At 41.4% G+C, this 15,833-nt stretch overlaps 1 protein-coding gene across 16 annotated transcripts in view; it reads right to left on the reverse strand.

Moving 5' to 3' along the window:
* Nucleotides 1-15,833, reverse strand: part of LOC107265030 (ankyrin-3) — a 75,227-nt gene that overhangs the window by 19,204 nt on the left and 40,190 nt on the right. For 8 of the 16 annotated variants that reach the window (XR_003058991.1, XR_003058990.1, XR_003058989.1 and 5 more), the window contains exons 23-34: nucleotides 13,635-13,859; nucleotides 13,349-13,509; nucleotides 13,058-13,269; nucleotides 12,765-12,969; nucleotides 11,006-11,195; nucleotides 10,792-10,927; nucleotides 10,368-10,698; nucleotides 10,092-10,295; nucleotides 8,463-8,704; nucleotides 7,952-8,006; nucleotides 6,693-6,920; nucleotides 198-5,065 (exon numbers count right to left, since the gene is read on the reverse strand). Coding sequence is in view for 11 of the 16 variants with exons in the window: in XM_015733959.2 (XP_015589445.1) it covers nucleotides 198-5,065; nucleotides 6,693-6,920; nucleotides 7,952-8,006; nucleotides 8,463-8,704; nucleotides 10,092-10,295; nucleotides 10,368-10,698; nucleotides 10,792-10,927; nucleotides 11,006-11,195; nucleotides 12,765-12,969; nucleotides 13,058-13,269; nucleotides 13,349-13,509; nucleotides 13,635-13,859 (7,057 nt within the window). In the remaining 5 variants the exon portion in view is untranslated. Of the gene's footprint in view, nucleotides 1-197; nucleotides 5,066-5,225; nucleotides 5,836-6,692; nucleotides 6,921-7,951; nucleotides 8,007-8,462; nucleotides 8,705-10,091; nucleotides 10,296-10,367; nucleotides 10,699-10,791; nucleotides 10,928-11,005; nucleotides 11,196-12,764; nucleotides 12,970-13,057; nucleotides 13,270-13,348; nucleotides 13,510-13,634; nucleotides 13,860-15,833 lie in introns of those variants that run through there. The other 8 variants (XR_001537100.2, XM_015733966.2, XM_015733964.2 and 5 more) reach the window with 3 other exon arrangements.

A 15,833-nucleotide genomic window follows, 5' to 3' on the forward strand; every position in this document is an offset into this window, starting at 1 on the left:
GATTTAGCAGTGTCCACTACGGCATCCTTAGCAGAAGCCAACTTCTCCTTGGACTGATCCTTTGCGGATTTAGTAGCATCGACTACAGCCTGGACATCTTCGGACACTTCCTTGCTGACTTTATCCTTTGTATCCTTCAAGTCCTTCGCAGCTTTCTCAGCAGCCCGTCTAGCACGCTCCTCCTCTTCGGTCGCTTCCTGCTTCGTTTCGTCCCAGAATTCCTTGGCTTCATCAGTTACTTCCTCAACTGCGTGTTTAGCTCCCTTAAAGATGCCAGACAGAAATCCACCTGTCTTTTCCTTGGCTTTCTTAGCTTCCTTGGCTGCTTTCTCTTTTGTAGCTTCCGTAGCTTCAGCCACAGATTCTGCACCAGCCTTAACTTTCTCTTTCACGATCTTGGTATCCTCCTTAACTTCTTTACTACCAACATCCTTAGCTCCTTTGACACCTTCAACCAATTTATGACTGGTATCCTTAACACCTTCAACAGCCACAGCAGCACCTTTTCCTACCTGTTCGCCAACGGTCTTAGCAGCATCAGAAACAGCATCTTTTCCAGCAATTACCTTATCCACGGTCTTATCTTTAGCTACTTTCGAAGCATCAGCGACCTTTTGTAGATCATCCGATACCACCTTGGAAATCTTATCGCTGGCCTCCTGAATTCCAACTGATGCTTTGTCCTTTGCGACCTTCGCTTCCTTGGCAGCTTCTTCAGCAGCACGTTTGGCGCGCTCCTCCTCCTCGGCAGCTTCGTGTTTGGTGTCATCCAAAAATTCCTTCACGTCCTCCGTAACCTCGTCTACGGCGTGCTTGGCACCTTTGAAAATACCAGATAAAAATCCACCACTCTTCTCTTTACCTTTCTTTGATTCTTTTCCTGATTTATCCTTGGTAGACTCTGGCGATGCTGCACGGCTCGATATTCTTGAGTCACTCTTAGAGTCCTTGCCATTTTTATCCTGATCCTTACTACTCTTTCGTGGATCCTCCAGTACTTCTGTAGTAGCATACTTCAATTCCTGAATGACATTGCCCTGGGATGATTGGCGATCGACCTGGAATGGAGATTTGTACACGTCTTCAACGTTCGCCGTATTTCGGGTATCTTCCAAGAATTTGGCAGTTGATGCACGAACATCCTCGTCTCCGCTATCAAAAGAAATTTCCCTGGATGAACTCTTCTCCTTGGACTTACTTCTCCTCTTGTTCCCAGACTTGGGACTCTTGAAGATACCAAAGAAACCGCTACTCTTCTCTTTAACGTCACTGGCCAGATCTTTCACCTCGTCGGCCGTTGCTTTCCCAGCAGCGGATACATCCTCAGTAACATTCTCAGCCAGCTTCTTCGCATCTTGGGATACTTCGCTCTTGACGGTTTCTGCTTTACCGGCTACGTAATCACCGCCATGTTTAATGTCCTTTGAAACTTGCTCAGCAGTTTTCTTTATGTTATCCTTGGCAGCACCTAAAGTGCGTTGACCCTCAGCAGCCACCTTCTTCTCAAGTTCCTCAGCCTCCTTTGATGTATTATCCTTTATGGTAGCTACACTGTGACTTACAGTAGTTACATTTTCACTGACCTTGTCCTTTGCAGATTTTACATCGTCCTTGATATCCTGGACAATTCTGTCCTTAACACTGATATCTGGTACACCAACCTGAGCCTCGACTTTGAGTCCATCCTTTGTCGTACTCTTGAGATCAGCAACAGCTTTTCCTACATCAGAGTGTGGTAAGGATTCAGCAACTTTTTTGGTGTCATCAAAGAATTTGGTTGTGGAAATTCGCAGCTCCTCGTCACCGCTCTCAAAGGACGTATCCTTCGACGAACTCTTATCCTTGGATTTGTTTCTCTTCTTACTCTTTAATTTGGGACTCTTGAACATTCCAAAGAACCCACTGCTCTTCTCCTTGACGTCGTCGGCCAATTCTTTGGCCTCTTCCGCGACTTTGTCTTTTGCAGAATCAGCCGCCTTCGCAGCATCCCTTCCAGCTGCTGCAGCTGTATCTTCAATTGTCCTGACATCACGCTTGACATCCTTGGCAACAACTTCCGCAGTAGCCTGGATACCATCCGCAATGTCCCTAGAATATTCCTTTGCTTTCCTTCCTTCAATTGCAGCGCCATTAGCTGCAGCATCAGCACCCCGTCTCGTCTTGTCTTCTACCGCCACGACGTCTTCCTTAATTTTATCCTTGAGAGTCCTGACCTCGTCCTTTCCAGTTTTAGCGAGGTCCTTGACAGCTACTTGTGCGTCGTCAGCCAATAGTTTTCCATCGTTCTTAACTTTTTCAACAGCTGTCGCAACGTCGTAAGAAACTCCCCTGATTTTCTCGTTCGGCGTCTCGAAACCCGTCGATACATTTGTGATGAACTTTCCCTTGGTATCCGCAACAGCAGCACCTGCGGCAGCTCTTGAGTCTAGTATTATAGAGTCCACAGCAGTTTCAGCAGCTTTTCTGGTGTCGTCCAGGAACTTTGCCGTAGCTATTTTTAATTCTTCGTCTCCACTGTCAAATGAAGTTTCCTTCGAAGAAGTCTTGTCCTTCGACTTGCTTCTTTTCTTGTTCTTGCTCTTGGGACTCTTGAAGATACCAAAGAATCCGCTACTCTTTTCCTTTATGTCATCCGCCACTTCCTTAGCCTCCTCCGCTGCCTTGTCCTTGGCTGCTTCTGCTGCCTGACTCACTTCCTTGCCACCAGCTGTCACTGTTTCACTAACAATTTTTCCACCTTTCTTCATTTCAGCAGCAGCTTTGTCCTTCGCATCCTTAATACCAGCGGACGCAGACTGTATTCCGGATTTCACTGATTTTTCAACTGCAATAGCAGAATCCTTGGCAGCATCGCCAGCTGCCCTGGTACCATCAGCAACGCGATCAGCACCAGCTTCCAGGTTTTCCTTGGTCCTGTCAATACCCTTTTCCACAGTTTGTTTAGTTGCTTTAGCACCGTCTTTAATAGCTTTTCCAGCATCCGCTGTTTTATCTGCTATTACTTGCCCAGCAGCAACTGTTTTCTCCTTAACAATTTGTACATCATCTTTGACCTCCTTGACGAGTGCATCCTTGGCAGCTTTTGTACCGTTCGCTGTCATCTTTGCCACTTCCTTAGTTTTATCTGCCACAGCCTGTCCAGCATCCTTAGTTTTATCTGCCACGGCCTGCCCAGCATCCTTTGCTTTATCTGACACATATTCAGCTCCACTGACCAAACCATCCTTGGCAACCTTAGCGTCACGTTTGATCTCTTCAGCTGCTCTCTTTCCAGCATCCTCAACAGTATCCACAGTTTTCTCAACTTTCTTAGCTGTGTCATCAGCAATTTTCTTAGAGCCATCCTCAACGGATTCAGCCAAAGATTTAGCAACGTCTACGGTCTGATCTTTTACATCCTTTATATGTTCCACGGCTTTCTTGGCATCCTTCCTCGTCTTCTCTTCTACCACTTCCGCTGCTTTCTTCACCTCTTCAGCCGTTCGGTCTGTGTCCTCCAGGAGTTTATCCTTCTTACTCTTGGCTCCCTTAAAGAACCCAAAGAAGCCACCCTTGTCCTTGGATTCTTCAGCAGAATCTTCATTGGACGTAGCAGACTTCTCTTCTGTGGTCTCCACTGTCTGCTTACTGATCTCCACTGGTTTCATAACAGAACCCGTGGTAGCAATAGTCACGTGTGCAGTATCCTTAGGCGTTCCATGTAAAATTTCAGCCATTCTTCTGGAGTCATCCAAAAATTCAAGTGTCGCAGCCTTAGTGTCATAAACTGGTGCATGGGAATCCACAAACGAAGGTACACTAGGACTTGATACATCACTGGAGTGATACTCCGGTTGATGACTATAATCAGCAACCTTCCTCGTATCCTCCAGGAACATCAAAGTAGCATTCTTAGTGTCCTCGTCGCCGCTGTCAAAGGAAACGTCCTTCGAGTCTTTGGATTTGCTCTTCTTAAGTTTTGGTCCCTTGAAAATTCCAGAGAATATCCCTCCGGACTTGTCCTTCCCTTTCTTCCCATCTGCCTTATCCTTTCCATCGTCCTGAGGATGCTGTGCATTATAGACAACCTCATAAGCAGACACACGTTTGTCATCCTTGGAAGGCGATTCAATTTCAGTCGATTTGGAGTCTATTTTCTTAGATTCGTTCTTGAGGATCCCCTTGATCTCCTTGGGCTTCTGTCTCGTGTTGTCGAGCACAGCACTCACATCCTTAAGGATCTTCTCATCAACTTCTTTACCTTCCTTGGACAATCTCTCCTTCTCGCTGGCAACATCATTCTTAAGGTCAGAGAACATAGAGTCCGCGTCAGGATACACCTTGGCGATGCTCTTAGTGACGCCATCATTAGGTATCTCAGTATCCATTTTCGTGTCGAAGAAAACAGTCTGAGTCCTGACAACATCAGCCGAGTCCTTGTCTCCCTTGGCGTCCTTACCAGGCTTAACGTCAATCTCCTTCACGACACCCGATACAATGATCTTACCTTTCTGAACACCACTATCTATATCCTTACCAAAGTTGGAATCACCTGAGGTAACGATTTCCGTTTTGGTCCTCCTGATGGTAACGGTATCCTTCTTACTATCAGAGGGTTTAACCTCGTCACTAGTCTTACCTAAACCAATGACAGGATCATCCTGCCCAAAGTAATGAGTCTGCCTAGCAGGTCCTACGTCTACGATAGTCTTACTCAAAACAGGCTCGAACTCACGAACCGTGGTTGTCTTGGTAACAACAGTCTGACCGGTGGTAGGATCACCCTGGGTGGTAACCACTGTCTTCGTAGTAGTAGTAACACCGGAACCCTTGGTACCACCGTCCTTACCACCAATAACGCGATGTTCCTTTATCATCGGTGGCTCAATATCCGGCTCCTTATCCTTTCTCTGGCCTAATATCGGGTCAGCGCCTCTGATCGGTATAATAGACTGTTCTAATATAGAAAATTGTGGCCCTACAGCACCTTCTGCCTCTTTAGACTCTCGCACATCGTCATCGTAAACCACCGACCACCCTTCCTTCGCTAACCTCCCCTTCTTTCTCTCAGCGTCTTGTATAACACCTGTTAATTAAGTATTACACATTTTAGCCATCTAAAAACTAGTCATCAACAAGATATCATCACAATTTTTATATCTTATTCCATCATCATTAGTGTAAGCTGGCTTGGCTTGATATTTTACTCGCTGTTCGAGCTGCTGTTAGGCTTCCTTAGAAGTTTCTCTCTTTTTGATTTTTTTTTTCCAATTTTTTATCTTTTGTGCATAGTGTACGTGCTGTGGAGCAGCCATCGTGATTAGATGTTATCTAGAGGCGACTACTCTGTTGGAACTAAGTTTCCTCATTGGAAAATAAGATATGTGGAGCATTGGAGAAAAATATTCTTCATTGATCAAACACGTCTAGTGAAGTGACTTAAGGATGCATAATGCAAACGTTAATTGGACTCTGTATAATAGAAAACTGTACTGTACGAATAGAGTGGATTCTATTGATATTCATTTAAGAGCAAGAACAACGACAACGATGAACGAGAAAGTTCGGTTTGCGAAATTAGTTAAAATTAGTCTGCTCTCGTTTAGTAGTTTTAATGAAATGTCAGAAAACGAATTAGTGTATCTCATAGAAAAATGTCTATCTATTGTAAGAGTACTGAGAGCAAAGAAAAAAAAATGTATATATACTATACAATAAAAATCTGTATCGATTGTGAAATTAGTTCAAACAGCAGAGTAGCGAAAAACTCGTCTTGATTGTGACAGCTGCTCCGTGCGCCCACACAGAAAAGGCTTATTTTCATGCAACGGCAAAATAATTGCAGCGTGAACCTTGCTGGAAAAAAAAAAGTTAAACGAGAGAAAAGAGCAATATATAGCATTAGGAGGTACGAGGGAGGAAAAGAGATTAATCAGTGAAAAGATAATTTACAAAGGATACAACGGATATAGGGAACGGGCTGTGTATCGTTACTGCAAAATTCAAGGAAATAAGTTAAAACTGAAAAAAAATCAGTTCGAAGCAAGCCTTAAAGTTTCGAAGATCTCTCCACCGGGCTCCAGAATCCTGCTTCAGTGAAAATAATAAACGACGATTGACAAATGGTTAAGGATCGTCGTAGCAAGCACTCTAGAGAAGTTCAGCGCACCTTAATTTCTTTTTTCTCAGGATAAATGCTGCACAAGCGACACGTTCCTTACGTCAACTGCCCGCGAATCGTGTTCACGGTAATTGGTGCTTTTCTAATATATACATATATAGACACAGTAAAAACTGCTGAAAAATATTGGCAATCAATTCGAATACCAGTCATCGACGAAACTGGTGAAATAAAGAAAATATAATCAATAGAAAGAACTGTGAACGCGACACCAAGGAAGCTAAAGTGCCATTGTTGGAGTCGTTAAGAGTAATTATTACCTTGACGATACACATTGATTATCGATCATGCCATAGGAAATGTCATAATAAGGAAAAAAGAGAACAGGAACGATTCTCCTGGACGGATGATCATTATTTCTTGTCCTTTTTTCTTCTTTTCATAGACAGTTACGACGTTCGGATCTTTTGTTTAGATATTAGAGGAAAGAAGAGACGAAGACAAAAAAAAAGAAGAAAAAAATTTGCTGCTAGGCAAAGCCAGGCTCCTCAACCCCGTTAATCATTAATTAAAACACATGCGCCCAACTTACCCGATACTATTTTGTTCGCGTCTGCCATCACCCTCTGGCGTTTTTTGTTATCGTCGTCAGGATCGTCGATTAATTTTTTCGTCATCGAATCGCTCGCGTTACACTTCTGCTCGATGAAATCGGCCATCACGTCACCGAGTTCTTTCTCGTCGCTGGCATATTTGTCTTTGATGGGGGTCGAGGTACCATTGAATACAGTGCCGTTTGTAATAGTGACGTGCTGATCGGCTGTGGGTGCAAAAACAAACAGAAAACGTGTCTTTGGTACAATAGTGAAATACACAACAGAAAACATATAAAGCGCGCATCTCGACAAGCCGGATATACAAAAATTTTTTACAAAATTTTCTATTGTCTTCTACTATGTACAACACCGGATGACAATATAATCAGTATCTCTCAGAACACTAGCAGGTGAGTTTTGAGCATTTTGTTGTACAAAATAAAATTGATAATGAGAAAAAATGGTTAAGTTTGAAATGTCACTATCAGTGTATCAAAGAAAAACAGATTTCGTTTACCGTTTTTGGAAAACAGACTCCCCATGGCTAATTGTCATTTGCACAAACGTTAGACGCTTTACCGAAGTCTCTTCTCGACGACAAACGCGAGCACAAGAATAATAAATGGTCGAGTAGAGGAATGCCAGAAAAAAAGCAGTATAATAATTATCGTTATCCGGCCAGAACTATTTTACGTGCTACCAACTTGTCGCGACACTGAACGAGCAATGAGTAAAGCTGGGTGTCTGCTGTGATTCGGTGTGTCATACTTAGCGAATGGTACGAATTAGCGCATAGTATATAAGATCACTGACGCAAAGTGAACAGTGACATCATGCCATTTGCTATCGCTTCTAACAGTTCACAGGATGCGTCGCCATAGCCAATTATTAGAAATAGTGCAAGATAAATTATGCCTGCCCAAAATTCATGAGATAATAGCTTTCCGTGACTGGCAATATCCACCCAGTTAAAAATAGAGATACAACTGGGTCCTTGGTAAACTGTATTTCTCATGGTTATCTCTAGAGATTCGATCTCTATATCTTTGTATCGATCAAGGACGTATCGTGCATTTATGGAATTCCTATAAACTTAACTCATCGATATTTACATTTGGAATTATGTTAATTCGAAACTTTATGTCCTCCGGATACTCGCGACTGATCGTTTAACGAGTATCTTTGAAAATCTCTTAAAGATTTAAGATAAATATTTATTCTCTCTCTCTCTGTTTTTTTTTCACCCAACACTCACTCTGTTTGTGGGATATCGTGCCGGCAGCGCTAAGATCCTCCACGGACTCGGAATCCTGTAACGAGAATATTACTTATCAGTGATCTTGGCTATTATTAAAATTCCTGACAGATGAAGCAACGAGCTGGATTGACTAACTGGTCTGATATCTCCTGGACTGTTGTCATTATTCGTGTAATTTTGATGACTTCTCAGAAGACAATTTAAGCTTATCTATTCTTCTTAATGATTTGGGATATACGTTTCTAATGGAGATAATTAATATTGCTATATAATTACTAGGGCGACCCCATTCGAAAATGATACATTGTTCGTGGCAATCGTGACACAGTTTCAGGCTTCTCGTGAAATTAAAGGAAGTTACTCAACCGTCGTCATTCAATGTTCAAGGTTTTATAAATGTGAGAAAACTAGTTAATGAATCATTCCACGTAATTTCTTGTGAAGTCAACAAGACAATTGCTCGGTACTATGAATACTATATCGGCGAATTATTTTAATTAACAATCACCTTCATTCTGTCAGGTTCTTCATAATCTGGGTCCATTTTTGGGTCCATTGTCGCGTCTCGTCGTAACGACGTGTCTCTGGACGGACCCAATTCTTCCTTCAGAGAATCAAAACCAGGCTGATCGAGCCTGACTCTTGCAACTGCCTTCTCGACATCGTCAGTCACTAGTTCCACGTTGAATATACACTTTTTCACAATATCCTCACGGCCTATTTTGTTGAGAGCTTTCTCCAAAGTGTTTCCTGAAGAGAAGCAAAATATTCACTAGTTATTAAAAATCAAAGAAGTACTACGACACAGTCGATCACAGAAACGACATCAGATACAGATATTAAATCGACAGCATAATTTCCTGTCAAAGTTAAACAAACCTCGAGCAACCTTAACTTCCTGTTTGGGAGACTGTGTCTTTCGAAAAATTAACAAAAGCTCACTAACGTGAGAATTGGTAGCAGTGTTCTCATACTCTTGATACAGTGATATAAACATTTTCGGTCGGCTTGAAAAATTCAATTAAAAAACAATTCCTCCCAATGCTCCTGCTTTTATGTCACGTGTCCTGTTTTAGATGTAGAAAATTGTTGTTTTTTTTTCCTTTTTTTGAAACAAATCTACATTTATACATCAGTCATGATCCTCTGTTCGGTATACACTGCAGTCAAGGACTTATGAGCTTATCGATAAGCTTCCTTCGCACACACTATAAATAGTAACACTTTTACATAACGGACTGTATTATTTAAAGGGTATCGCGATTACGTGATTTAGAAGAATTTGTATTCAACGTGCGTATAACGAGCCAGCACACCACTGCAACTTCAGCAATGGCCTGCCGCGAAATGTTCGAGCAATGTTGTTATTTCTTCTGATTATAGTAATGATGCAGCGGGACGCTGTAGTGGGGCAACGGCGATAGCGATTAACGTGATCGTGAAAGAGAAAGAGAGAGGGAGAAGACAGAGAGAGGAGTTTATGTCAGGCATAGTAATGCGTGATGAGATCATCAACTACGTTTCTGCACAGATTCCACACGTGTGACTCAATGGCCCTACTGCGTTCTTCTTTATTTCACCTTGCTGTCAAACTGGTTTCGATTCACGTCGACGCCAGGGTGTTCATTATTTTTTTTTTCCTCACACCTCCAGGCAGTAGACACGAAATCGATGACGTACCTAGTGCCAGGAACTAGCGTGACGACTCTTACAAAATTGATTTATCAAAATGCAGGGACTGACGTCATTTGGAAGACAGAACAAAAATTATGCGATGACAAAATTCACGACTATGTTACATTGGCAAGAGCAAATAGCTGCGATTACCATTTTTGAGAGTCGTCGTTTATCAACAACGTCTGATGCTAATAAAGTGTCTCAAGAAATTATCACAGACGGATCTAATGAGCACGCATCGTGTATATTTGATTTGTTAGGCTTAGGATACGTAATTGGTAACTTCCCGCACTCGAGCGACGTTCTAACTTTAGACTGTAGTATTTAAATGATAAACATCTGCGACCCTGGAACTCAATGTGAATAATGGAATCGATTGCACGTGTCTTTGCCAGCAACGTAATCCAAAGTATTAGCGAACAGGTTGATTATCGTAGAGTGACATAATAATTTGACTCACCTGTGGCTTTGTTACCATTATCCTGCCAGAGCTTAAACATGGCGGCGGCCTGCTGTGCCGGCTTTCCAGGATGCTCCTTCTTGATCGCGTCAACGTCATTGGGAGGAATATTTAATTCCTCTGCTAATTTCACCCAGTCAGTGTCCAATAAGTTAGCGATGTCGGTCAGTCGGATGGTTGCCCTATGTATGGCATCCGGCCTACCTATAGACCATAGCCACAGAATAATAAGTACATAGTACATGCCTTTAATAACATATAGACATATTGACATACTGAGTCCGCCGTCTCGCAGAAAACTGTAATTCTTCGACAACTCCAGAAGGTCGAGCTCGGAAACCGCAGTGTCCGGAGATATTTTCTCCGGAAGCAGGATGTTCAGCGTGCAGATAGGCGTCTGCGAAGGTTCTCCCTTGGGAACCTTTGGTTCGCTCATGAACATAATGCGACCCATCATATCCGCTGCGTCAGGATCCTTGACCCTGGTAGTGAAGGGCACTCTGTTCTCCTTGAAAGCTCTGAAGGGTAGCTGAAGTTGTTCACCGCTCTTCAATACAGGCACTAGGTTACCAGCGAATTCCATGTACTGCGTTTTACCCTCCAGTACCTGGACAAATGATAAAATGGACAAAGCGGTTTGCCATGTAAGTTTTCATCCGGTTGAAAATTATATAAGCATTAATTCTCCATATGATCTCACCTCGACATCTCGACTCTTGGCTACTTCTGTGAAGTGTTCCTGGTGCTCTAACGTTTTGTCCTCCTTGTCATCTGTCATGCAGAAGACACGTAGTCTGGCCTCGAGCGGATCAACGCGTTTTGCAAATACCACGAATCTAAGGAGTACCACAGACATTCGAAATGAGAATTGCCATTGTTTATTAATCAAATTGTAATTACCAAACGGAACTTACTTCGCCATAAATGGCACGTGGGTTGCGTGGGTGTAGAGTTCCGTAGCCATTTTGGTAGCTTCAGATATATTCCGGCAATCCATTAACCAGAAGCGGGCTGATACGGTCGTTGTGAACGAAACGCAATCTTTGACGAAGGTCAGTGGCGTTGACCCGGTGACGTCCTCCCAGACCGCCCGAGACTGACCCCCTGAACGACATACATGTCAAGTCCAATAACATTATTAAAATATGTCCGTGCTGTTAGTACGCTGATGGCAGGAGTGTGATATTATGTGTACAATATGTGGATAAGTCATTGTTGTGTTAAAGACATTAAATGCAGTTCAATGATATAATATCTGATCCCTGCAGATCATTGACACAGGCTTAGAGAATCAAGAACAGTTTTATAAATTAATTTATATCACGATTAACTGCTATAATTCATTAATATCGGTATCATCATCTTTGAACTGTACTTAGATATCGGTGATCGCGTTTTTGTGCCTTGTCGAATTTTTACGTGCTTCATGTCACGTGACAACAATGGTAGAAGATCACACGTGTCCTTCGAATGATAATGCTTGCGAAAATATAGGAAATCAACATCCACATCCCATAATAATCGTGTAAAAAGCAACGTGTGTTAATGAAGGCAATTTAAGCGTTAAATTATAAGTCAATTAACTAGTGTAATTATTCGGTAACGAAGCTCTGTAAATATATATCTTATGTGGTATACATGTTATCGTTTAGCCATCTTTCATTTGTACCATACAGTAAAAAATTGTATATTTGCTACAATCGGCGTACAGCAATTGAATTTTTTTTAAATTTGTATTATTCATCTTGATCGATCATGATTTTTAATTGACTGTCAAGTCTTACGATAATCATCATTGCAATGTACCGACGCTGAGCATACGGATGTAAAAGTTTGGAGAAATTGTTATCAATGTTATCATCATGTACAAAGTCATATGTCTATTCATCTATAATCGAAGCAGTTTACCAGTCAAACGAATGTGCTGAAACATAAACTATCAGGTTGAGTACAATGAGCTAGAATTAGTAAAAAGTTTATCTACGTTAATTAATGATCCATACCTAACTGACTCAATCCTAACAATACGCAAGCATTAACAATGAATCACAACAAGATATGTATACAACAATGGTACTCAACAACATTTTCTTTTCTATGAAACATGCAGCTACCAACTGCCTTTCGAATCTCTGTCCGAGAATAAATGATAAAAAATTTGGTATTCCTCGTAATCACGTTTATAGACAGGAGCATCCGTATTTCTATCAGTTAATAATATCGCCAAGGCAATTAAACTAAATCTTCATTGATAAAATTGCAAGATAACAGTATCAAGAGACTCGTATACTCCAGAACGAAGAGATCTACAAGAACTATTTTCATAACAGGACTCTCAGATACTCAAGGATCGTCTAATATTACAAAAACAAAAATTTCTAGCTAAACCCAACTTGTTCAACTTATAGTAGATGATCAGCAACAAGGAATTTCTTTTTTTAAGGATTTCAAAATGCTTCTTATTTTATCCTATGAGAGCTCCATATTAAGACCAACTATTGTCATGCCTGCTATGCGTATTAGAGAATACAGAAACTAAATGACTAAAAACAGTGAATCTCTATTACGTCTATAATCGGTTAATTTCGTCACGGTAGTCTCGGACTTTTCGGCAAGAGATTGTCCAGTAAGATGGCCTGCTGCTCTACAATGTTACGCGCAAGCATATATTACCAGTTATGCTGCACAGGAGCCTAAGTGTCGGCGCGTCTCCTGAATATTGATTGATCATGCCTTTGTTGGCAGCTTGAGGCACAGGTATCGTCAAAGTGATAGGTTTGTGGAATTTTCTGCGACGTGGTTCCACCGTTACGATTGGTGACACGGCGACACGGTTCCCTAGGAGTTTTGCTACGAGTTCAGCAGGTATAGGATGTGCCTAAAGAGGGAGAGAGAGGAAAACTGTATATAAGACTATAAAGGAAAAAAAGGTTCAACATGATTCAGAATAAAATACGAATGCATACCTGCAGACCAACTCTGATCTTCTTAGTGAGTGCAGCTGGTGGAAATACAGCCTGCACCTGGGGAACTGCCGATGAGGATACAGTACCACCTTCGGGACCAACAGGATGAACTTCCTGTCTGATACGCGAGACTACAGCAAAGTAATGGGGAAAGTCTACGGTGAGGATTCTGACAATTCGTGACGTTTGGAGATCCTCCAGCTGGCTCAACTCTGTAATGAAGAAGGAGCGAATTAACGGTGAATAATAAATTCTATATTGAAAAGAGAAAAATTATCAAATTTTAATGACCTTCGCCCTCGAAGCTCTCGTTAAGCACATCCTGGACAGCCTCCTCGCTGGCTTCCAGGGTGTGCTCGCGCCAAGTTTCTCCATTGTCTGAACGTAGGATCACGATTTCTCGTTCCTTTCCACGCAGGGAAGCGAAGTGTGGCACCTCGATAATTACAGGCCTGTAAAAAAAAATTATTTTTTTTTTACTAAAACTAGAACCCTACTGTGAGCACCAAAATTACGAACCAACTGTTTTAATAATCATCCAATCGCGTTAAATCTGTATGGAAACTCCACGACTCACCCTAAGAATTTGGCACCGACTGGTCCAAGCTCGAGAATCCTGCTTGCCAACGCCTCGCCCTCCATCAACGGTGGAGGGTTGGTGAGTTTGTCCCTCTTGAGATACCTGCAGGTCACCCTCATAGGCATCGCTGCCTTACGTGGTGGCACTATCACTCGGACTCCGCTGTGACGGCAGCCCCGCATCGCACCACCCCTTGCATCCACCAGGAACGACACAAGGAAACTGTTCGTACAGAAAGATTCGTTAAAATCCATATTTGACTAGAATAAATACACGAGTTCTGTAACTTGCCCCAGATATATCAGTAATTTTGTCCAAGATAACAAATTTTCCAAAAAGCAAATCTATTTTTAGCCTTGAAAAGTTTTTTTTTCAATTTTCTACACATTTAACGAATGGACTCCAAACGTCAACGGAGACAAGTCACAGAAATATCTGACACAAGGGAGACGTCTGTAACTTTTCAATCTGTAATTTTCCACAGCTCGTGTATCTTGTACTTCTAATTAATTAGCAACAATCATCCCTAATTAGCCAAACAGCGCCGCTTCCACAAAGAGATAATTCATGTTGAAAGCAGTCTTTAGCGCATGTCCTGAAAAGTTACAGTTACGCAAAAAGCTTAAACAAGAGTATATAAGTGACGAGTATACAAAGAGACAATAAAAATAATATATATATACATATATAATATGTACATATTTACAAAAGGCCAATTCATATTAAGTCGTCGTATATGCCTACGTTCAGCTCGATCTAACGCGGCAAATATTTCTGTACGTACAAACGGCATTAAAAAATAATTAAAAAAAAATTACCGCGTACCGTATCTTAAGCTAATTTTTAATGACTAAATTTTTAGTGACTAAATTTTTTATTCAATTATATACTGTGCTTGGATCTCAGTGCTTCAGCGTCTCGTTGGTAGTACGTTAGCACAATATCGCCCCTTTCGGAAAATTACTGCACTAATCTCGTTAAGCAATCACGACAGCAGCGAGATCATTGCGACTAACGTCAAGCCAGACCGAGAGAAAGAGAGAGAATAAAAATAGAGAAAGATTTACATATATATATATATAGAGAGAAAGAGGCTCGAACTATGAAAAAGCTTGAATCATTAAAGTAGTGTCATTTTTCCTGTGTAAGAGCAATGATTTGTCATTGACGTGAGTAGTGAATATCGATAGATGACGATTTGGCCGTTAATTATTATATCATTGAGTGAAAATTGTGTATTCGGTCGGTACAATGTTAAATCGTAGGTGCTGATATATGTACGACTGATGATGGTAAAATGATACGATGACGTGGGTGGTGGTAACTGCACTAGAAATAAAAGTCAGAGCGATGCCATAATTAAATTAAATAACAAAGGGTGTATATGTACGCATAGCTCTAGCACACACGAAATATACAATATGACAATATCTAATTAAATGACTTGCTGTCTACGGCAACGAAAGTGAAAAATAATATAATCATTGGATCACGTAGTGAATACATAATACGTTGTGTACGTGATGACTGAAAACTTCATTACGTATTTTACGTAGAAGATGCAAAATTTTTATTTCCACGTTATTACTCATTGTGTTTATGTTTTTTCGCTTACTCTCGTGTACTTATTTATAGGTTAACTTGACGCTCGGGTAATCTAATTTCTGTCAATGACGCGGCGGCGGAGACTTTTATAAGACGCAACAAAGTCTCTACGGGCGCATTTCTAATTTACCGACAGGTAATAACGTGGAGATCAGTGACCGACTGATGAAATGCTCGATGATTGACACACGGATGTAAATAAATTAGCCAATCTATAAGCGGCCATTTCATTCGAATCTAATTCTAGATTAAAGACTAAAGAAAGCCGTTTTGACACATAATAATACCAAGATGAGATGGTTGCCAATTCGCCATATGTATTCACTGTGCGGCTACTGATGCTGATTATTAAATAAACGATGATCTCTCACAAGTGAAGGCTGGGAACGAGAGGCGGTACAAAAAAAAAAGTAATAATTGAGCAGCTACGTTGTATGGGTACGACGAGGAAGTGCAGCGAGAGTGAGAGAGAGAATAGAGACAGAGAGATCAACGGAAAAAAGATAAATAGCAAATAGATAAGGCAGGGTATACGCAAATTAACACATAGAAGTATCTGTGAGCAGAATGAATAACGAAAAGAAAGCCGGA

This window comes from Cephus cinctus, unplaced genomic scaffold (genome assembly GCF_000341935.2).
Source record: "Cephus cinctus unplaced genomic scaffold, Ccin1 Ccin1_scaffold0215, whole genome shotgun sequence".
NCBI lineage: Eukaryota > Metazoa > Arthropoda > Insecta > Hymenoptera > Cephidae > Cephus > Cephus cinctus.